Below are 22,012 nucleotides of genomic sequence, written 5' to 3'. Positions count from 1 at the left end.
AGGAAGTCCCAGTGGACCGTGGGACTTAGTGGTCGGGCCTATGGGCCTCGATCCAGTGGCAGTGTCGGCAAACACGGCCAGGGGCAGAAAGGGACTTAGTGGGGATTGACAGAGGGATATTGGGGAAGGCTATTCCCCTTGTCGGTGGGCATCCTAAGGATGCTAAGGAGTGGATCTGAGATGACCACTCACGGATGGTTTGCCTGGTCTTGGAGAGCCAAGACTGTGATGCAAGTGGTATTGGACTACTAGTGGGGCAAAGGTGATTGGGCATGGCCTTAGCGCAACGGGCTGCTATGTCGGTGGTACCTTTGAGTGTCGGTCATGGGATCGGACACGTGGTGCACTTGGACCAAGTGCAAATGTTGAGTGGCATGGATGCCATTCTCGGGGCTAGCAAGTCCCAAGTCCTGGATTGGACTTATGGAGGTTGTGAATGAGACTCCTCCAAGTGGTAAGAGGTGTGGTTAAGTGACTAAAGTAGAATGGAAAATTTAGTCGCTTACAATTTGGTATCGGAGCTGTTCCTTAGTCCGACTTTTATTGGTGCTCAAGTATATCACCACTAGTGTTGGCATCGGAAGGTCCGAGGAGTGGGCCTATCCTTGAGGAGTAGCAAGTCGGGAAGACATGGCTCTCCATTACAGTTCATGTGTGAACTTGTAGACGAGGTGGTGGATAGAAAAGGGCCAATAATGGAACGACTTTGGGATCTTGGGAACAGTGCAAGGTTTTCCTCATTGAGTTGAGGATGTGATCCGGATGAGCATTTGTCTCAGCAAATTGGCTAAGGTTGTTGTGGTAAACAACTAGAGTTGGGATCACGGGAAAGATAGAGACTCCAAAACAATAAAGGAGTCACAAGATTATCCTCATATAGTTGAGGTTGGTGCTCATGAATGTGAGACCAGAGGTAATGACCGTGGGAGGTCAAATACGGAAGAGGACTCAAGTCCTTGAAATGGTAGCCGGGGCTACCTTTAATAAATGCTGGAACAACCCAAGGAGTTGGGGGGTGTACTTAGAGATGAGTGGTATTCTCATCGCATGGACAAGTAGTCCTAAGGGGCAAAAGTTGCCCCCAGAGAACAAAATCAAGTGTCGGAGTAACACTTGTGAAAATAGTCCTTTTGAGTAGGACAGGAATGCAAGAAGTGTATTCCAGTGAGCTAGTGCCTCACAAGTAGGACCTTAAGGGTCTGTGGATTAACCAAGTCCAAAACTGCTGGATGACTCAAGTAGAGTCAAGGAATGGTCCTAAAAGGACTGATGGAAGCATTTGGACTGAGGTGTGTTGTACCCCACGAAAGATGGGGGGGATCATAGGATCCAAGGATGAGAACAGAGGGTATCTCATCGATGGCAAAATGTGCCATGCTAAAGTCGTGGGGAAGGTGTTCCCAAAAAAGAAAACAACTTTGACACAAAGTTGTGTGTGACCTCTATGGTGTAGTGCTAACAGATGGTTGGCATGAGAAAGAGTGGCATTGGTCTTGGCAAAGACTTAGGCACAAAGAAGAAGTGTCATAGAGGTAGGCTCGTGGAGCCGATGGTGTGGAGACACCAAATGTGCCAAGGTGTGATACCTTGAGGCTATGTTGGTGGGTTCATGAGAACCCCTTGCCAAAGGAATCCCAATGGAAATGGGAATGGCATAGCCTAAGCTGCAGAGCATGCAGTTGGAGTGCGGTGACCCAGATAATGATGGAGGTGTGAAAGCACCAAGCAATGAGTTGTAAGACTTGACAACTATGAGGCAACTAAGCAAGAGGTGCAAAATAACTGGTTAAATGGGTAGAAGATAGCTACCCAAGACTTCTAGCATAGAGAAGTCGGATATACCCTTGCGGGGGATAAGTTGCTTATGTTGCGATATAGTAAGTCAATGTCATAAAAGGAAATACTCATTGTCAAGAAAGCCATCATTGGGACACCCAAACACTCTAGAACACCAGAAGGTGGTGTTTGTTGTCGCGAGGGCAATGGATAAAGCCCAAGGGACTAAATCCCTAGCGAATGATGGATAGAAGGTGCTATCCAAATGTCCAAGGTTGCGGAGACAGGAGAGGACTGTCTACCCAAGTTGGACAAAGCCAAAAATGGAATTTTGGCAAGGCTAGTGCTGGGCATGTAAAGGCCCATAAGCAACAATGTAATCCCAGTGTGTGGGATTATAAGGTGAGCATACCCGGATTGAGGAACCACTCCCTGGGCTATTGGGTAAGTTCATCCCTAAGAATACTTGCTAAGGCATGATAGAAAGTGCAAAGCTATCCTCCTGATCTGGAGGAGAATGACCGAAGGAAAGGTGTGAAGCCAAAGGCAAGTAGTATTGGGATGGAACTGAACCATAGAAATCGAAGGGCATAACCAAGGTTGGTTATGCCAGTTGGGAGTGGAGAATCAAGTGGGGGCTCGAGGGTGTTGCCGCTAGCAACCGTGATGCCATGAAGAGTCTAAGTTATGGAATTGTCCATGTTAGACTATGTGGCATTTGGAAGGCTTGCAAAAGGGAGGCCTTAGCAAGCTGAGGGACAGAGTTCCTTCAAGGTTCCCAAAGACGATTCTAGGTAGCTTAGTACCTAGAAAGGCCAAGTGTAAATGGTTCATGGAACGCGCGAAATCAGAGTGGCGCAGCAGAAGCGTGGTCTTGAAGCTTGCCATGAGGCAAGGCTATCAAGGTTAGGGAAGTAGTTCCCGAGTGTTCAAAGAGAGGGCTTTGAACGAAAGTCGATGGTCAAGGACTTTCACGCTTATGCAAGAACCATGTTACAGTGGTCGGAGGACTTGCCAAGCGAGATTGGCACATCGGGGGAACAAATACCCTAGTTGAAGGTGATAACTTCAAAAAGGGTGGGCCATGGGGCCGAGCATGGAGGAGTCCATGCATGATCACAGACATGTCAAGTGAGAGGACTTGGCAGTGTGGAGGAACTAGGTTCCTAAGCTGTGATCTGTAGCGCGCTTTAAAAATAAGTTGGTGCACCGGCGTGGGGAGTCACGCCAGGCATCTTGTGTGATGCCGTCCGTAGATGCATATACGGAGGTTGGGTTCGAGTCCCGACCCTCTAGTGCTTGGGTTCGAGTCCCAAATCACTAGGGCGTGGTGATGGTTTGGAATATGAGGACACTCATATTTCGGTGGTCATGGACTCTCAGTGGGGAGACTGGTTTGGGCACACCGCCAAGCGAGGGATGCCTCGGAGTCGTGATGCACGGTTAGATTGCTTAGTGTGAAAGCTCAGCATATCTAACTTGAACGCTTTGGTGCAAGTGGCACCAAGGTCGTGGTGAGTGAGATGGGGACACCTAATCTCAGTTGCTATGAACCCTTGGCCGTAAGGGCTGGCTTGGGTGCACCGCCAAGTGTGGGGGATGCCCCCGGGGTTATAGTCAACAACTTGGAGGTCTAGAAGACCAAGTACCTCTTGGCAACTCTGTTAAGGTGCCAAGGTGAGATCACTAGGTGATCTTATGGCCAGATAAGGACAAGGTCCTTGGTTGGCTAAGGAATGAAGTTCCTGGTTCAAAATGTTGAAATTGAACTGTTTAAGGTGGTGTGGCTTGGTCGTGATGACCAAGTGGGAAGAGCACCTAAGGGAAATAAACTATGTCCGTGCGATGGCATAGTGAGTCCGAGGAAAGTAGTCTCTATAAAAGACCCATGGGAGGGTCACGAAGTTGGGCCGTGGATAGAGCCCATAGCAAAAGATGAGTGGCCAAGATAGGGTCGTGGAATCCCTTGGAAGGAATCCAAGTGACAAAGTTAGGCGAGGAACACTAATGTGTTGGACGCTAACAAGTTGCGGGAAAGGAAGTGTGTTTCCAAGGAGGGATTCCGAAATGCTCCGATTTGGCGAAAGTGGAAGCTCCAAGGGAGGGAGCAGTAAGGTAGCCAAATGATAGGGCCATGAACAGCCCTAGCACAAAGTATGATAACTGGAACTTTGGCACGAAATAGAAGAGAGGATGGTGGTGCCCTCGAGTAGAGAACTTCCTAGGATGGGAAGTGGAGTTGCACAAAAGGTGCAAGGCAAGGTGTCGGAGACACCTAGGAAATTGACTCCAAGAAGTCAAAATTCAAAGTTCCAAAGTGCAAAGGTTATATCGATGGAAATTGAGACTACTCGAGAAGGAGTAGCGGGATTGACTTAGAGAAGGGTCTCTAAGAGGTTTAGCGAGAACTAAACCAATAAAAGGAGAGAACCGCTACATGTGGTCCAATCAGTCTCTAAGTTGGAGAGACTACCCTCCTTAGAGGATAGGCAAGGCATGGTGAGCCTTTGGTGTCAAACCATTGAAGCATATGCAAAAGGCATGGTGAGCCTTCAATGTCAAACCATTGAAGCATATGCAAAAGGCATGGTGAGCCTTCAATGTCAAACCATTGACAAATATTGGCTAGGTGCCAAGGATGGAAATGGTAACACGTGTGGGTGTTACTTTATGAAAGGGTTTACCGTTCGATGAGGACATCGAACTTCGTCTATGGGTGGTGGAGTTGTGAGACACAAAATCCCTAGGCCCCAAAGTGGAGCCAGAGGGGCGCCACATGGTAGTGGCCGAAGCGAGAGCCAAACGAGCGTAACACGTTTGGACCAAAAGCTCCAACTTGAAAAGTCAAGAGCGGGAGTGGAACTCCCAACGAAGTGCTCGAGGAACGAGCACGAAGCGAGCAAAAGGCGAGGCTCCAAAAAGGGACCCAAAAGGACCAACACATGACACGTGGGAGTGTCCGAGATGGACTCGAGTTGGAGTCCGAAGTGGAGTCCGAGATGGACCCGAGTTGGAGTCCGAGATGGACCTGAGTTGGAGTCCGAAGTGGAGTCCGAGATGGACCCGAGTTGGAGTCCGAAGTGGAGTCCGAGATGGACCCGAGATGGAGTCCGAAGTGGAGTCCGAGGTGGACCCGAGATGGACCCGAGTTGGAGTCCGAAGTGGAGTCCGAGATGGACCCGAGATGGAGTCCGAGATGGAGTCCGAGATGGAGTCCGAGGTGGACCCGAGATGGACCCGAAATGGAGTCCGAGATGGACCCGAGATGGAGTCCGAGATGGACCCGAGATGGAGTCCGAGATGGAGTCCGAGATGGACCCGAGATGGAGTCCGAGATGGACCCGAGATGGACCCGAGATGGAGTCCGAGATGGAGTCCGAGATGGAGTCCGAGATGGAGTCCGAGATGGAGTCCGAAGTCGAGACCGAGACCGGGACCGAGACCGAGACCGAGACCGAGACCGAGATCGGGACCGAGACCGAGGCCAAGGCCGAGACCGAGCCCGAGGCCGAGTCCGAGTCCGAATCCGAGTCCGAGTCCGAGTCCGAGTCCGAGTCCGAGTCCGAGTCCGAGTCCGAGTCCGAGTCCGGAGCCTGAGAGGGTGAAAGCCCAAAGCGTTCGTCTCCCAGACCCTGGGGGGTTTGGTGAGCTCCAAAAGTATAGTAAGGGGGAGGACTGCAGTGGAGCCAGTTTGGCCAGGAAAGGCCAGTTTGGCCCAGGAAGGCCGGACCCAGTGTTGGGTGATGAGCTGCCCACTGGGAAGTCCAAGACTAGAGTGAACACAGACCGACAAGCAGGGTAGCTTGGTGAAGTGTTCAAGAGCCGGCTCTAGTTCCCCCGGGAGATCGACTGGCCGATGCTCCCAGTCCAAGTGTGGGTGGCACTACCTACTTGGATACCTGGTGTGGCTCAACGGAACCCGCTCTAAGCCCATGGCTAGAGCACCCAAGGGCAGAAGGCGAGGAGAGTACCCAGGTGGCTCGCGTAAGGCCACGGTGTTCCGAAATGTTGTCCCAAAGGACCAGACTGTGGAAAGGAAGAGGAGCAGTCCTCTGGGGTAGTGACCAAGGACACAGTCGTGTGGTGAGGAAGTCCCAGTGGACCGTGGGACTTAGTGGTCGGGCCTATGGGCCTCGATCCAGTGGCAGTGTCGGCAAACACGGCCAGGGGCAGAAAGGGACTTAGTGGGGATTGACAGAGGGATATTGGGGAAGGCTATTCCCCTTGTCGGTGGGCATCCTAAGGATGCTAAGGAGTGGATCTGAGATGACCACTCACGGATGGTTTGCCTGGTCTTGGAGAGCCAAGACTGTGATGCAAGTGGTATTGGACTACTAGTGGGGCAAAGGTGATTGGGCATGGCCTTAGCGCAACGGGCTGCTATGTCGGTGGTACCTTTGAGTGTCGGTCATGGGATCGGACACGTGGTGCACTTGGACCAAGTGCAAATGTTGAGTGGCATGGATGCCATTCTCGGGGCTAGCAAGTCCCAAGTCCTGGATTGGACTTATGGAGGTTGTGAATGAGACTCCTCCAAGTGGTAAGAGGTGTGGTTAAGTGACTAAAGTAGAATGGAAAATTTAGTCGCTTACATCCTCCTGACGTTCCTCTGGATCCCGGCCCATCTTCAAGAGAACCCTGATGGTCTTCCATTATCCCGAGAGGAGGGGATAATGTGAGGGCCAAGTGTACAGTTATGATGCCGTATACTAATATTAGTGTCGTGGGATTTTGGTAGCCGTTGAATTGGTTTTAATTTGGACCACTCGCTCCTGTATATAAATTGGGGTTTTTGGGCTAATTAATATGCACATTTCTGTATTTCCTTTCCATATTCCAAGCACTCACATATTTTGTTTTTATGAAATCTAAACTATCAATGCTTGAGTCAGTGATAATATTATTGCACTAATAGATATTAGACAACACCAAAATTCATACAATGGTTTTCCTCATGCAACTGAAATCAAATTTCACGGTGGTTTTGGTCACAGGCCCCCAGAATGGCCATTTTGAAACAGTGTTTGTCATCGACGATGTTCTCCCTCACATGACTCCTAGATTGTGGGAAGAGCCAAAGGATGTACATCAATGACGATTCCACCAACACCAACATCACAACCACTTTTCTCTGTGGTTTTTCAGGTCCAGACTTCCATAACCAAGCTTCCAGAGATTGAAATCCACGCTGCCGAGTATGAATTCCCAGACGAGGCTTTGCCAACCGACTCCGGCTATCTCCCCATTGACGGTCTCGCCTCTTTTACGTTTACTACGAAGCGAGCAAGCCAGACACCGAGCTGGAAATCTCACCGATTATGGTGTGGCTCAACGGCAGACCCGGTTGCTCCAGCTTGATCGGTTGCTTCTACGAGCTCGGCCCATGGATTCTCCAAGAGAACTTCAGCTTGCAAAAAAATCCAGGAGCGTGGAACCGAAGGTATCGTAGATTTTTTCGAAGTGACCGAAAGTTTTGTTTTGAACATATTTTGTCTATCCAGGTGTGAAATCCAAAAATTCTTTTGTTCGTCACGGTATAATCTAAGAACTTAGGTGCAATGTTTTGGACATGGACCATGAGGTTATCACTTTGATTGGGCGTGCTTCTACCATCTCGCAAGTGAAAAGAGGGTTAACTCCACCGCCATGTCCAGCTCGTGAATCTAATCGTCAAAGCATATGCCAGGTGTGGCAGCCTCCAAGATGCCCTTTCTGCCTTTCAAACGCTCGAGTGTCCCAACCAGCACTCTTGGAATATCCTGCTCTCGGGCTACGTCCGCAATGGAGGTATTGCCCAAGCGGAGGAGCTGTTTGGAGTCTTGCCATTGCGAGATCGAGTGACTTGGAATACGCTGGTTGCAGCTTATGCTAATGCTGGGCATTTGCGTAAGGCAAAACAGCTGTTTGATACGATGCCGGACAGGGACATTGTTTCCTGGGCGTCACTTCTCCAGGCGTTTGTAAAGAAGGGAGATTTGAGCAGTGGAAAGAGGTTGTTTGATCTTATGCCCAGATGGAACGTTGTAGTCTTTAATTCCATGATATCTGGATTTGCAAACTTGGGTGATCTGTCCAGCGCCGAGAGTATGTTTGCATGGATCCCAGAAGCGACGCTCGTTACATGGACAACCATGGTGGCCGCGTTTTGCGAAAAGGGTCTAATAGCTAGAGCTAAAGACCTCTTCTCCAAAATGCCCGAAAGAAACATGCTAGCCTGCACTACCATGCTTGAAGCGTTTTCTCTGAAAGGTGATCTCACCGAAGCAAAGCGGGTCTTTGATTCCATGCCCGAGTGGGATCTTGTCTCGTTTACGGTGATGCTTCAGGCATATGGCAAAAGAGGGCATTTGGTAGAATGTATACGTTTGCTCCAAACCATGCACGAGAAAGATGTGGTCTTCTACAATGCGGTGATTTCGGCATTTATTAACGCTGGAGACTTAGAGGGAGCCAAGTCTCGGTTTGATTTGTGCCCAGAATGGGACATTGTGTCGTGGACAACTTTGATTTCAGGATATGCCGTGGCCAGGTATTTTGATGCTGTGGAGAGCTTTTTTGCAAGGGACACAATGACGTGGAATACCATGCTAGCGGCGTATGTCGGCGATAGAAATATCTCTCGTCCAAAGACAACGTTCTATTCCATGAAAGAGCGAGATACCATTTCATGGAACGTGATTTTAGCAGCGTATTCCCAAGCTGGAGATTTGGAGGAGGCAAGGAGGCTGTTCTCGGCAATGAGTCCTAGATCCACCTCCTTGACGGAGAAGAGTGAATCTCTAGTGCAGTACCTCACGTCGCAGGCCGTGATGACATCGATCCCGGCGCCAATGCACGCGCCATAGATCATCGCGATGACTGGCTTGCGGCAAATCTCGGGCGAGAGATTCGGCGCCTACATCAGGTGGTTCCAAGACTCCCTCTCGGCGGCCGCGAGCGCCATCGCCATCGCCATCGCCATGGGCCGAGGAAGAGGAAGAAGAGGATTTGGTGCTGAGGATGTTGGTGTCGATACCCGAGCAGAAATTGGAGCCATTCCCCGAGAGCAGCACCACGCGCACCTGTGGATCATCGTCCAGTGCTCGCAGCGATCGGGAGCTCGCGGAGGACGGCGTCGTCCAGGGCATTGCCCAGGTTGAGGAGGAGACGTGCTCCTCCACGCCCATAGCCATCAAGAACCCTAATTTTTTAATTTTAGCTCTTCAATCACGCAAAATCTTTGGGGGTTAAGAAAGTTTTTCTCTGAGTCATCTTCAAAGAACCCTACAAGAATCCCATTCCTTGGATTATTCCAGAAGTTGTCGCTGTAATTGTCAACCTCCTTTAGATCCCTCCTTAGAACAGTCAAGTCCTGCAATAGATGCTAGAAAGTTAACCGAAATTGCTCACAATTCTTCCCAAACCTCTTCGCTGGTGCACAAGCAAATTCATGTGAACGAATTTGCTGTTCAGTTAGATCACATCAGGTTGGTCAAATTTTGTGTTTATGTTTCTTGCTTTTCCCTCTTCTTCCTTGGGTGCAGTGTGCTGTCCCAGTTCGAGCTGTTCGAAGGCCACGCATGAACCTTGGAAGGCAAGCATCCTGCTTTTGCAAATTCGACATGAGCACGTAGAGCGCCGAGTCCCATGGTTCCATCTCCAAGAGTTTCTCTGCGGCACGAGCTGCAGCATCGATGTTCTTGCCGCTGCCATGAACTTTGCAACCGCTGATCAAGCTCTTCCACGCGAGGAAATGCGGCTGGAAGGGCATCACCAGCAGCAGACCTTCGGCCTCGGCAACCAGCCCGGCTCGTCCCAGCACTGCCATCGCCTGGAAGTGAATCACATGGAGAAATGCTGTACTCGGCCACCATAGATCGAAAGTAGTTGAGTGCCACTCGGAGCTTCCGCAAGTCAGGAGAATCGCCTGGAAACTTATCTCGTTTCTCGTCTCGCCCTCCATCGCCATGCTGTCAAAAACTCAGCGTGGCCATTCTGTGCGCAGCCATGGATCATCGCGTTCCGCGGCACAATGGAGAAGATGTTCCCAGCCTGCAAGAGATTCCCCCTTTGAGTGCTCGCGGCAATCCAGCTCGCTGTGTCTCTCACCAGCATGGCCGCGAAGAGCTCCCGCGCTGGACGAGGGCAATTGCTCTGGATGTAAGCTCCCAGCGTGTTTCACGCGACGCTATCATGCTGTGGCATTTGGTCGAACAAGATGGCACCCGTGCAAAGCAATTGACGCCACCATTGCCGTCTAAGCGACGTGATCGCGCTGTGGCATCCGTGCAAACATCTTCATGGCTTCTTCGAGGTGGCCGTGGTTGGTCGAAGAAAATGCGAGCTTCTTCGAGCTGGTTTCTCTCGGCCAGTGTTGTGAAATTGTCGGCCACGATGCAACGTTCTTCTGTGGCACATTTTACTGAAAAGCTCCTTGGATGATTCATTATGCTCAAGCTGGGCTGTGGCACATTTTACTGAAAAGCTCCTTGGATGTTTCATTATGCTCAAGCTGGGGGACAAGAACAGTTCATCCCAGCTCGTTGGTTTCGGGGATTCCCATAAACAAACGTAGCGCGTCGTTAACAAGACCTTTTCTTGCATACCCAGTAACCATAACAGCCCAAGAAACTATGTTGTGTTCTAGCATTCCATCAAAGACCCTTGATCCATATGCCCGTTATAAGCATATACTGTAATTAGAGAGTTCCAGAAAACTACATCCCATTCTGGAACCTGATCAAACAATGCTCGGCATTCCTCCAAGTTTCCACGGTTTTCACAGGCCGTCATAAAAATCATCCATGCAGAAACATCCCTTTGTGGCATCTGATCAAATGGCTCTTTTTTGCTTCCTCAAGATACCCACTTTGGGCATAAGCGCCAAACAGCAAGTTCCAGGAGAATCTGTTGGGCTCGTGGATGCTGATAAACACCTGCCAATGCTCGATCCGCGCGCTAGCACCTTCCATAGAGTTGGATGAGAAGATTTGCGAGGTACCTGCTGGATTAGTGGTGGCTGCTCCCAAGGATGAGCGCGTGGCGCCTTGACGCAATTCGATGCAAGCTGTGAGAAGTTGCGCGTAGTATGCGCGCTGCTCTAGATCGGCCACCCGTGGTGAGGCGGGGGGACTACTGCCCGACCAGCAGGACCGGGCAGCGCTGACTGCCGCGTTCTAGAGGCTTGAATCAGTACGTCTGCGTGGTAGTACAGGCTTACAGGCGTGGTAGTCTGCTCTAATTTTTCAATGCCACTTTTTCTTCATCTCTCTCCTATTTAAAGGCGCTTTCAAAGAACAAGCCAAACTTTGCAAAACAATCCCTGAGAGGAAACTTACGATCACAGAGCCGCCATACCAGCGCCGTCCTCGAGGGCATCGGTGGCAGGGAGCGCCTTTGCAACATGGCGAGAACCGAAAACAACACCAAGCAAGCCTATGAAACTCTAGTATATTCGAGAGAAGTGATTTGATCTGTGAGGCCGCTTGTATTTTTATAGCTCGAGGCAGCATACAATGCTTGAGTGGCCCCTCTTGGGACGGCATCTCTTTGTCCTTTAAAAGTTAGTCGAGGAAGTCGTTCCGTGTTTGTCAATTCCTTTTCTCTTCTGTAATGCTGGGACATAGAACAACACAGGAAGTGAAGCTGTGAATCCAGATGAGTAAAGACAACATTTTTAGTTTTTTCACAGTTTATATAATATATGAACTCATGCATCACCACGCGCTAGATTTCACTGCCACTGGGAAGAACAAAAATCCAAATAAATAGTTGGATCTTAACGATCTTTAGAACAGAAATGTGTGTTTCATTTCATTTTCGATCGAGAGAGGTTATATGTGGTTGGGGTATGTAATTGCTAGACTTTGTCTTGGACAAATTTGTCTCCACTACTGCGTCATATTTCCATCTTGTTGCTTTTCCAATTTAATATATTTAATATTATATAAAATATAAATTTGAGTCTAGATTATATGAAAAAAGTTCCTATATATTAAAAGTCCATACGTTACACACAACTTTGCAGAAAACGCACCATGTTTATCATTGACAGAATAGACTTCGTTCACTCTTATTCTATATATATATATCACTTTCCATGATTCGAGATTCGTTCGCTTCTTCGAGGCAATTCTTCAGTGGAGGCCGCGGCTGCCATTCCAGCGCCACCCTCGATGGCAGCTGTTGTCATACCCGTACCAATTGCATTGCGCGCAGCGAAATCCATCCCTCCGAAGCAGCGATGCGCCATCGCCTTGGTGATGCCCCCGACCTCCACTCCCACCGCTAGGTGTGCCTGGGCCTGGTTTTGATGCTCCAATCGAGTCTTATTGCTTGCCGATCATTGGAGCAATCGACTGGAAGTCGAGGGACTTGGAGGAAGGAGCAAGGGCAGATTCAGACATTTTATATCAAGGCTTGGACAATTTATATTTTATTGCTGGAACTCATGCAATGCCATGCAGCATCGCACGATACAGAAAACACGTCATCAGTGTCTTTATTCTTGTTTCCAGACCCTTGGCACTGCAGAACGATGAAATCAAAGGCAATTACGATGCTGATTCTTAGCTTGGGCTTACCCCGTGAAACTGGAGGTTTCAGTTGCGCCAGCAGCGATTGTTGCGCCAGCTCCAACCCCTCTGGCAACGGTGGCAACTGTTGTCATACCAATACCACCCCGACTGGCAGCGCTGCGCAGCAGCCTTTGCGATTCCTCCCACGTCCACGCCCATGGCCAGCATCATGACAAATATGGCGAGTGCCAAAAACAACACGAAGAAAGCCTTGTTCTCCATGCTTTGCTGCTTGTTCTATTAGAGAGAAGTGGTTTGATCTGTGAGGCAGGAGGGGCTCATATTTATAGCTCGAGCCAGCACACAATGCTAGAGAGTTGTCGTGGGACGGCATTGCTTAGTCCTTATCTAATTTGGTTCCGTGTTTGAGAATTTCTTCTCGTTTCTATAATATCTCTCCAACCCTTCAAATGAGGATCACTAAGTTCCACAAATTCGCCTGCTAAAACTTTACAAGTTCATATTACAAGACCCTCGGCCGTGTTAAAAAGTTTTGCCCAGAATCGCATCAGTTGAATATGGGACGGTTGAGATCATGTTAGATCGACGGCTTCGATTTAATTAATATGACAGCCAAGATTTTACACAGTGTAGATTGTATATAAAGGAACGGTCCAGAAAATTTTAAATGCACGGTCTAGATTGTACAAGAATGACTACTATTCTTCTATTTGTACGAAAATACCATTCGTTTACCGTACACATTATAAGTACTTAGCTTTCAGACACTTTAATGCCCTAAAAAAGGGGGAAGTAAGCAAGCGCGAGTTTCCTCTGGTAAGCAAGCGAGCTTGAGCTGAAATACTGCGACTTTCTCTGGTAAGCTTGATCTCTGACTATGGCTCGCAAAATCTCCACGCCACCGCCCCCGCCGCCTCACCGGGAGCACGCGAGGACGCCCAAACCATCGCCAAAGAGGGCGCCGACAACTTCATCTCCGCCACCAAAGAGGTCTCCACCGGCGCCAACCAAGAGGCACAGTCATTCGCCCACAGATGGACATCACTCACCAGCAAAGCCACCACCGAGTTCTCCTGAGCATCATGGAGCTGGACATCCACCACCGAGCTCTCCGCCCACCAAGGAACATCCAGCAGCAGAGCCAAAGAGGCACCATGGACATCGACGAGCTGGTGATGGAGCTGCTACAGGGCCGTCACCTTCTTCTTCGCCGCCCAACAAGGCCGACACTGTAACCTGGCGACCAAGGAGGGCCGGGCCGTCATCGCCACCACCTTCGAGCATAATGTGGAACCCAAGGTCGCCATCGCCACCACCTTCGACCATAACGTGGAACCCAAGGCCGCCATCACCACCACCTTCGACCATAACGTGGCAACCAAGGCCCCTTGGCTTGGACACCTCTCCGCCTACGGCGTCGTCAGCACCATCTTCAGCAGCAGCAGCAGCTGCAGCTGCATTCGTGGCATCACCTGGTGTGCTCGCGGCAGGCATCGTTATGCTCCTGCTCGCACTGGTAGCTATCGTCACTGGAGTCTGGATACTCTTGAAGAGGAGAAGGAACAAGGTGCACGGCGACATCCACCACGACGACATCCTGGTGGAGGATGGCCATCAGCCTAGCGGTGGCAACAGCGGCAGCAGCAGCAGCCAGCGGGAGCACCTCATTACCAAAGTGGAGCCTCGACCATCATCGCAGTTGAATGCCGGCAGGAAGAAGGCGGCTGCTGACCCCCTAATTCGCGAGCTCCTGAGGCCACCAAGGCGGCTGCCACCGTCTGCTCTTCCCGCTGGTGCTCGCCACAAGTCTGCATCCGGAAACGATCCACTCTTTCGTGCTGCTGATCCAGTGCATGGCCAGCAAGGAAGCCGGGGAAACGTCATGATGGAGGATCCTCTCGTCCTCTTTCCTGCGTATGAAGTTGACGAGCAGCCAAGGCTGTTCTCAGCCACTCCGGAGGATGATCCACTCTTCTCGTCTGGTGGCTACTCTCATCATCCAGCAGGCGAGAAAATGGCTGCAAACGAGCTCCCAGTGCGCCTATCATCTCGACGCGACCGGGTTCCAGAGCAGTTTCATGGACGGGAACAAGGACCAAAGGTGGCGGATCGTTCTGGCACCGTGTTCGATCCTGGAGATGTCGCAACACTGGCAAAGAAGCGGGCTGAGATAGAGAAACAAATGCAGAAGTTCATCATGATGGAGCCCCGCATCCGGCCTTTTTCCCACAGGTTAGTAGTTTCTGCACTTGAGCTGACAATATGAACTGATGAAGCTGAATCGATCAGGAAGCGTGATGTGGAGAACAGCCCCGAGATCACGAGCGACGAGAACCTCGTCCGGAAGTTGACAGCCAATGATCCCAAGCGGGTCAAGAGTGATTTGGAGGTGGAGCCATCTGCTCCGGGGCACGCTTCTCTGACAGGTGAAAACGCCGACCAGGTACGAGCCTTTCTGTATCCTGGTGAATTCTTCCACCTCTGAGAGAGACAGGGAACTTGACGAGGTACGTTTCTTCAAAGGCAATCTGTATAGATGCTACTCTTTGATTGCAGGCACTTCAAGAGACAAAACGTAAGAACAAGTGAAAAACAAATAGAATGAAGAGCGAAAGCTCGTCATTTATCTGGCTTTCTCTTCAGTCCCTTCTATGTGCTTGAGTAAGTCACAGGAAGGTCTTCCTGGCCTTTCATCGGGGTACAAAAGTTTAGGAGGAGCCATCGATCATCGATATACAATAGCCAGGATGATCACAAACTGATTTTGTTAATTTTTATTCTGTTTTTATGAAATCTAAACTATCGATTCTTGAGTCGGTGATAATATTATTGCACTAATAGATATTAGACAACACCAGAATTCGTACGGTGGTTTTCTCATGCAACTGAAATCAAATTTCACGGTGGTTTTGGTCGCGGAATGGCCATTTTGATGCAGTGTTTGTCATCGATGATGTTCTCCCTCGCGTGACTCCCAGATTGTAGGAAGAGCCAAAGGGATGTACATTCCGCCAACACCAACATCACAACCGGTTTGTTCTTGACATTCGTGGCTGTGTTCAAGGATGGGACGATGAGCATGCGCAGGCAACAGCATCTTTTTTGAGCTCTCTATGACATGATCCTAGGTGGCATTCCATTAGGAGTATATTACGCTGCAAGAATAGTGGTAAATGCTACATCGTCTCTTCTCACTGGGAGGCTGTTGACAATCTTTTGGGCAATCCAGCACCCAAACAGGTTGATCATGCAGCAGTAGTGATCCGTGACGGGACCAGAAAGTGGTCTATGCTTCAGCCATCCAATGGGAGGTATTACCCGTTTAAAATTAATTAATTAATAATTATTTTCTGATATTAAATCTTGTTAAAGTTATAAATATTTGCAGACTATCCTCCTCTCTATTGCCATTATTTCGAGCTTTTGGGTTATATTATTATCATATAACTTCCTAAAGTTTCCTTAATCTTAGATTTGCAGGAAGTAATCTCTATTCGTGGTATTTAATAATTTTTTTTAGCTTTACCAATTTTTACTGTCGTTTCATTCTCATTTGCTGCCTAAAAGTTTTCCCAAAACCTTTAAAATTTTATTGTAGTTTTATTATTAAGCTCCTGGTTTTAGTACTGTTAAAGATCATACTTTTATGTTTAGATAATAATATACTTAAAAGCCATTCCAGCATTCATTTAAGTAGTGTCTATTCTGTGATTTTTAGTTTGAATACAAACCATATTTATAAGCTGATAGAAATTTAAATAGATAAGGCTGAATGTCAAATACCTTGCACTCATCCAATGAGCCTAACCCTATCTCTTAACCTAGAGAGGACTCTTACACAAAGAGCCATGGAATGCAGAAATAGAGTGGAAAAATCCACAGGTCAAACATTATAAACTACTTTGTGGCTTGATTATCATCAGCAGGGATGAAGGATGTTTCCTTCATGGAAGAAATCATTTACTTAAGCAAAGAACCAGTAAAGATTCGATTTCAAATAAAGAATTTAGGGTTCTTCCGGGGCTTCGATCGACGGGGCACACGTCGCTTGCCCCCGGCGCGGGCGATCGCGTCGCAATGCAGCTCGCCAGCGGCAGCAGCGCTGCGAGCAGTCCCAGATTCAACGTCCCGTTTCGAGAGATCAGGCTGCCAACGCCGAATCGGGGTCCCTCTTCTTGCTTTCGAACCACTGTTCGAACCAAAGCTCGCAGGATCGTACGTATGGCCGCTGATTTCTTCTATCTTTGCCTTATTTGAGAATCTCCTCTCTCATTGGGATCGTTCCTTTAGTTCCTGGTTTGCTTTATCCTTCGTTAGTGAATTTCTTCTCCTTTTTTCTTTTCTTCTTCCTTCAAGCAAAAGCTGGCTGTTGATGGAAGTTGCTTGTGATCGAAGTATTATGGCCTGCGACCAGGTTTAGCTCATGAAAAAAAAAAAAAAACAGAGAGAAGAAATCATAAGATAGAAATTTCTCACCTGCATTTGCCAACTTTTCTCTGTGGTTTTTCAGGTCCAGACTTCCATAACCAATGAAATCCACGCTGCCGAGTATGAATTCCCAGACGAGGCTTTGCCAACCGACTCCGGCTATCTCCCCATTGACGAGTCGAGCGAGTCTCGCCTCTTTTACGTTTACTACGAAGCGAGCAAGCCAGACACCGAGCTGGAAATCTCACCGATTATGGTGTGGCTCAACGGCGGACCCGGTTGCTCCAGCTTGATCGGTTGCTTCTACGAGCTCGGCCCATGGATTCTCCAAGAGAACTTCAGCTTGCAAAAAAATCCAGGAGCATGGAACCGAAGGTATCGTAGATTTTTTCGAAGTGACCGAAAGTTTTGTTTTGAACATATTTTGTCTATCCAGGTGTGAAATCCAAAAATTCTTTTGTTCGTCACGGTATAATCTAAGAACTTAGGTGCAATGTTTTGGACATGGACCATGAGGTTATCACTTTGATCGGGCGTGCTTCTACCATCTCGCAAGTGAAAAGAGGGTTAACTCCACCGCCATGTCCAGCTCGTGAATCTAATCGTCAAAGCATATGCCAGGTGTGGCAGCCTCCAAGATGCCCTTTCTGCCTTTCAAACGCTCGAGTGTCCCAACCAGCACTCTTGGAATATCCTGCTCTCGGGCTACGTCCGCAATGGAGGTATTGCCCAAGCGGAGGAGCTGTTTGGAGTCTTGCCATTGCGAGATCGAGTGACTTGGAATACGCTGGTTGCAGCTTATGCTAATGCTGGGCATTTGCGTAAGGCAAAACAGCTGTTTGATACGATGCCGGACAGGGACATTGTTTCCTGGGCGTCACTTCTCCAGGCGTTTGTAAAGAAGGGCGATTTGAGCAGTGGAAAGAGGTTGTTTGATCTTATGCCCAGATGGAACGTTGTAGTCTTTAATTCCATGATATCTGGATTTGCAAACTTGGGTGATCTGTCCAGCGCCGAGAGTATGTTTGCATGGATCCCAGAAGCGACGCTCGTTACATGGACAACCATGGTGGCCGCGTTTTGCGAAAAGGGTCTAATAGCTAGAGCTAAAGACCTCTTCTCCAAAATGCCCGAAAGAAACATGCTAGCCTGCACTACCATGCTTGAAGCGTTTTCTCTGAAAGGTGATCTCACCGAAGCAAAGCGGGTCTTTGATTCCATGCCCGAGTGGGATCTTGTCTCGTTTACGGTGATGCTTCAGGCATATGGCAAAAGAGGGCATTTGGTAGAATGTATACGTTTGCTCCAAACCATGCACGAGAAAGATGTGGTCTTCTACAATGCGGTGATTTCGGCATTTATTAACGCTGGAGACTTAGAGGGAGCCAAGTCTCGGTTTGATTTGTGCCCAGAATGGGACATTGTGTCGTGGACAACTTTGATTTCAGGATATGCCGTGGCCAGGTATTTTGATGCTGTGGAGAGCTTTTTTGCAAGGGACACAATGACGTGGAATACCATGCTAGCGGCGTATGTCGGCGATAGAAATATCTCTCGTGCAAAGACAACGTTCTATTCCATGAAAGAGCGAGATACCATTTCATGGAACGTGATTTTAGCAGCGTATTCCCAAGCTGGAGATTTGGAGGAGGCAAGGAGGCTGTTCTCGGCAATGAGTCCTAGATCCACCTCCTTGACGGAGAAGAGTGAATCTCTAGTGCAGTACCTCACGTCGCAGGCCGTGATGACATCGATCCCGGCGCCAATGCACGCGCCATAGATCATCGCGATGACTGGCTTGCGGCAAATCTCGGGCGAGAGATTCGGCGCCTACATCAGGTGGTTCCAAGACTCCCTCTCGGCGGCCGCGAGCGCCATCGCCATCGCCATGGGCCGAGGAAGAGGAAGAAGAGGATTTGGTGCTGAGGATGTTGGTGTCGATACCCGAGCAGAAATTGGAGCCATTCCCCGAGAGCAGCACCACGCGCACCTGTGGATCATCGTCCAGTGCTCGCAGCGATCGGGAGCTCGCGGAGGACGGCGTCGTCCAGGGCATTGCCCAGGTTGAGGAGGAGACGTGCTCCTCCACGCCCATAGCCATCAAGAACCCTAATTTTTTAATTTTAGCTCTTCAATCACGCAAAATCTTTGGGGGTTAAGAAAGTTTTTCTCTGAGTCATCTTCAAAGAACCCTACAAGAATCCCATTCCTTGGATTATTCCAGAAGTTGTCGCTGTAATTGTCAACCTCCTTTAGATCCCTCCTTAGAACAGTCAAGTCCTGCAATAGATGCTAGAAAGTTAACCGAAATTGCTCACAATTCTTCCCAAACCTCTTCGCTGGTGCACAAGCAAATTCATGTGAACGAATTTGCTGTTCAGTTAGATCACATCAGGTTGGTCAAATTTTGTGTTTATGTTTCTTGCTTTTCCCTCTTCTTCCTTGGGTGCAGTGTGCTGTCCCAGTTCGAGCTGTTCGAAGGCCACGCATGAACCTTGGAAGGCAAGCATCCTGCTTTTGCAAATTCGACATGAGCACGTAGAGCGCCGAGTCCCATGGTTCCATCTCCAAGAGTTTCTCTGCGGCACGAGCTGCAGCATCGATGTTCTTGCCGCTGCCATGAACTTTGCAACCGCTGATCAAGCTCTTCCACGCGAGGAAATGCGGCTGGAAGGGCATCACCAGCAGCAGACCTTCGGCCTCGGCAACCAGCCCGGCTCGTCCCAGCACTGCCATCGCCTGGAAGTGAATCACATGGAGAAATGCTGTACTCGGCCACCATAGATCGAAAGTAGTTGAGTGCCACTCGGAGCTTCCGCAAGTCAGGAGAATCGCCTGGAAACTTATCTCGTTTCTCGTCTCGCCCTCCATCGCCATGCTGTCAAAAACTCAGCGTGGCCATTCTGTGCGCAGCCATGGATCATCGCGTTCCGCGGCACAATGGAGAAGATGTTCCCAGCCTGCAAGAGATTCCCCCTTTGAGTGCTCGCGGCAATCCAGCTCGCTGTGTCTCTCACCAGCATGGCCGCGAAGAGCTCCCGCGCTGGACGAGGGCAATTGCTCTGGATGTAAGCTCCCAGCGTGTTTCACGCGACGCTATCATGCTGTGGCATTTGGTCGAACAAGATGGCACCCGTGCAAAGCAATTGACGCCACCATTGCCGTCTAAGCGACGTGATCGCGCTGTGGCATCCGTGCAAACATCTTCATGGCTTCTTCGAGGTGGCCGTGGTTGGAGTAGGCCAAGATCATGTCAGTCCACACCACGTCGTCGGGGAGGTCGATCGAAGAAAATGCGAGCTTCTTCGAGCTGGTTTCTCTCGGCCAGTGTTGTGATATTGTCGACCACGATGCAACGTTCTTCTGTGGCACATTTTACTGAAAAGCTCCTTGGCTGTTTCATTATGCTCAAGCTGGGGGACAGGAACAGTTCATCCCAGCTCGTTGGTTTCGGGGATTCCCATAAAAAAACGTAGCGCGTCGTTAACAAGACCTTTTCTTGCATACCCAGTAACCATAACAGCCCAAGAAACTATGTTGTGTTCTAGCATTCCATCAAAGACCCTTGATCCATATGCCCGTTATAAGCATATACTGTAATTAGAGAGTTCCAGAAAACTACATCCCATTCTGGAACCTGATCAAACAATGCTCGGCATTCCTCCAAGTTTCCACGGTTTTCACAGGCCGTCATAAAAATCATCCATGCAGAAACATCCCTTTGTGGCATCTGATCAAACGGCTCTTTTGCTTCCTCAAGATACCCACTTTGGGCATAAGGGCCAAGCAGCAAGTTCCTAGAGAATCTATTGGGCTCGTGGATGCTGATAAACACCTGCCAATGCTCGATCCGCGCGCTAGCACCTTTCATAGAGTTGGATGAGAAGATTTGCGAGGTACCTGCTGGATTAGTGGTGGGTGCTCCCAAGGATGAGCGCGTGGCGCGTTGACGCAATTCGATGCAAGCTGTGAGAAGTTGCGCGTAGTCGTCGTCGAGCGACAATGCGCGCTGCTCTAGATCGGCCACCCGTGGTGAGGCAGGGGGACTACTGTCCGACCAGCAGGACCGGGCAGCACTGACTGCCGCGTTCTAGAGGCTTGAATCAGTACGTCTGCGTGGTAGTACAGGCTTACAGGCGTGGTAGTCTGCTCTAATTTTTCAATGCCACTTTTTCTTCATCTCTCTCCTATTTAAAGGCGCTTTCAAAGAACAAGCCAAACTTTGCAAAACAATCCCTGAGAGGAAACTTACGATCACAGAGCCGCCATACCAGCGCCGTCCTCGAGGGCATCGGTGGCAGGGAGCGCCTTTGCAACATGGCGAGAACCGAAAACAACACCAAGCAAGCCTATGAAACTCTAGTATATTCGAGAGAAGTGATTTGATCTGTGAGGCCGCTTGTATTTTTATAGCTCGAGGCAGCATACAATGCTTGAGTGGCCCCTCTTGGGACGGCATCTCTTTGTCCTTTAAAAGTTAGTCGAGGAAGTCGTTCCGTGTTTGTCAATTCCTTTTCTCTTCTGTAATGCTGGGACATAGAACAACACAGGAAGTGAAGCTGTGAATCCAGATGAGTAAAGACAACATTTTTAGTTTTTTCACAGTTTATATAATATATGAACTCATGCATCACCACGCGCTAGATTTCACTGCCACTGGGAAGAACAAAAATCCAAATAAATAGTTGGATCTTAACGATCTTTAGAACAGAAATGTGTGTTTCATTTCATTTTCGATCGAGAGAGGTTATACGTGGTTGGGGTATGTAATTGCTAGACTTTGTCTTGGACAAATTTGTCTCCACTACTGCGTCATATTTCCATCTTGTTGCTTTTCCAATTTAATATATTTAATATTATATAAAATATAAATTTGAGTCTAGATTATATGAAAAAAGTTCCTATATATTAAAAGTCCATACGTTACACACAACTTTGCAGAAAACGCTTGACAGTCTCAGGGCACTAAACACGTCAATAGACTCCAAAACATCTTCGTTCACTCTTATTCTATATATATATCACTTTTCATGATTCGAGATTCGTTCCCGTGGTTCTTCGAGGCAATTCTTCAGTGGAGGCCGCGGCTGCCATTCCAGCGCCACGCCATACCCGTACCAATTGCATTGCGCGCAGCGAAATCCATCCCTCCGAAGCAGCGATGCGCCATCGCCTTGATGATCCTCCCGACCTCCACTCCCACCGCTAGGTGTGCCTGGGCCTGGTTTTGATGCTCCAATCGAGTCTTATTGCTTGCCGATCATTGGAGCAATCGACTGGAAGTCGAGGGA

General features: G+C 49.1%; 2 protein-coding genes and 1 long non-coding RNA gene across 3 annotated transcripts; 2 read left to right on the top strand and 1 right to left on the bottom strand.

The window, feature by feature from the left end:
* The first annotated feature begins 6,865 nt into the window (after positions 1 to 6,865).
* Positions 6,866 to 9,174, top strand: LOC112349149 (pentatricopeptide repeat-containing protein At2g35030, mitochondrial-like). The gene is made up of 2 exons (XM_024682963.1): positions 6,866 to 7,216; positions 7,278 to 9,174. The coding sequence occupies exon 2, from the start codon at positions 7,689 to 7,691 to the stop codon at positions 8,619 to 8,621; it is 933 nt and encodes a 310-aa protein (XP_024538731.1). The 5' UTR covers positions 6,866 to 7,216; positions 7,278 to 7,688; the 3' UTR covers positions 8,622 to 9,174.
* A 2,997-nt stretch (positions 9,175 to 12,171) lies between these two features.
* LOC112349152 lies at positions 12,172 to 12,471 on the bottom strand. The gene is made up of 2 exons (XR_002993288.1): positions 12,339 to 12,471; positions 12,172 to 12,282 (listed from the first exon to the last, which is right to left on the bottom strand). It is a non-coding gene; the product is annotated as an uncharacterized LOC112349152 (long non-coding RNA).
* Positions 12,472 to 16,458: 3,987 nt separating this feature from the next.
* Positions 16,459 to 19,048, top strand: LOC9653257 (pentatricopeptide repeat-containing protein At4g02750). The gene is made up of 3 exons (XM_002978195.2): positions 16,459 to 16,508; positions 16,804 to 17,096; positions 17,158 to 19,048. Exon 3 carries the CDS (start codon positions 17,569 to 17,571, stop codon positions 18,499 to 18,501), a length of 933 nt encoding a protein of 310 aa, XP_002978241.2. The 5' UTR covers positions 16,459 to 16,508; positions 16,804 to 17,096; positions 17,158 to 17,568; the 3' UTR covers positions 18,502 to 19,048.
* The last annotated feature ends 2,964 nt before the right edge of the window (positions 19,049 to 22,012 follow it).

This window comes from Selaginella moellendorffii, unplaced genomic scaffold (assembly GCF_000143415.4).
Source record: "Selaginella moellendorffii unplaced genomic scaffold, v1.0 SELMOscaffold_36, whole genome shotgun sequence".
Classification (NCBI taxonomy): Eukaryota; Viridiplantae; Streptophyta; class Lycopodiopsida; order Selaginellales; family Selaginellaceae; genus Selaginella; species Selaginella moellendorffii.
Note: the sequence above shows the minus strand (reverse complement) of the source record. Positions and strands in the feature narration are given on the sequence as shown.

What these genes read in the sequence shown, in the direction of transcription:
- LOC9653257 (XM_002978195.2), top strand. Translation starts at nt 17,569, where the DNA reads ATGCCGGACAGGGACATTGTTTCCTGGGCGTCACTTCTCCAGGCGTTT.
- LOC112349149 (XM_024682963.1), top strand. Translation starts at nt 7,689, where the DNA reads ATGCCGGACAGGGACATTGTTTCCTGGGCGTCACTTCTCCAGGCGTTT.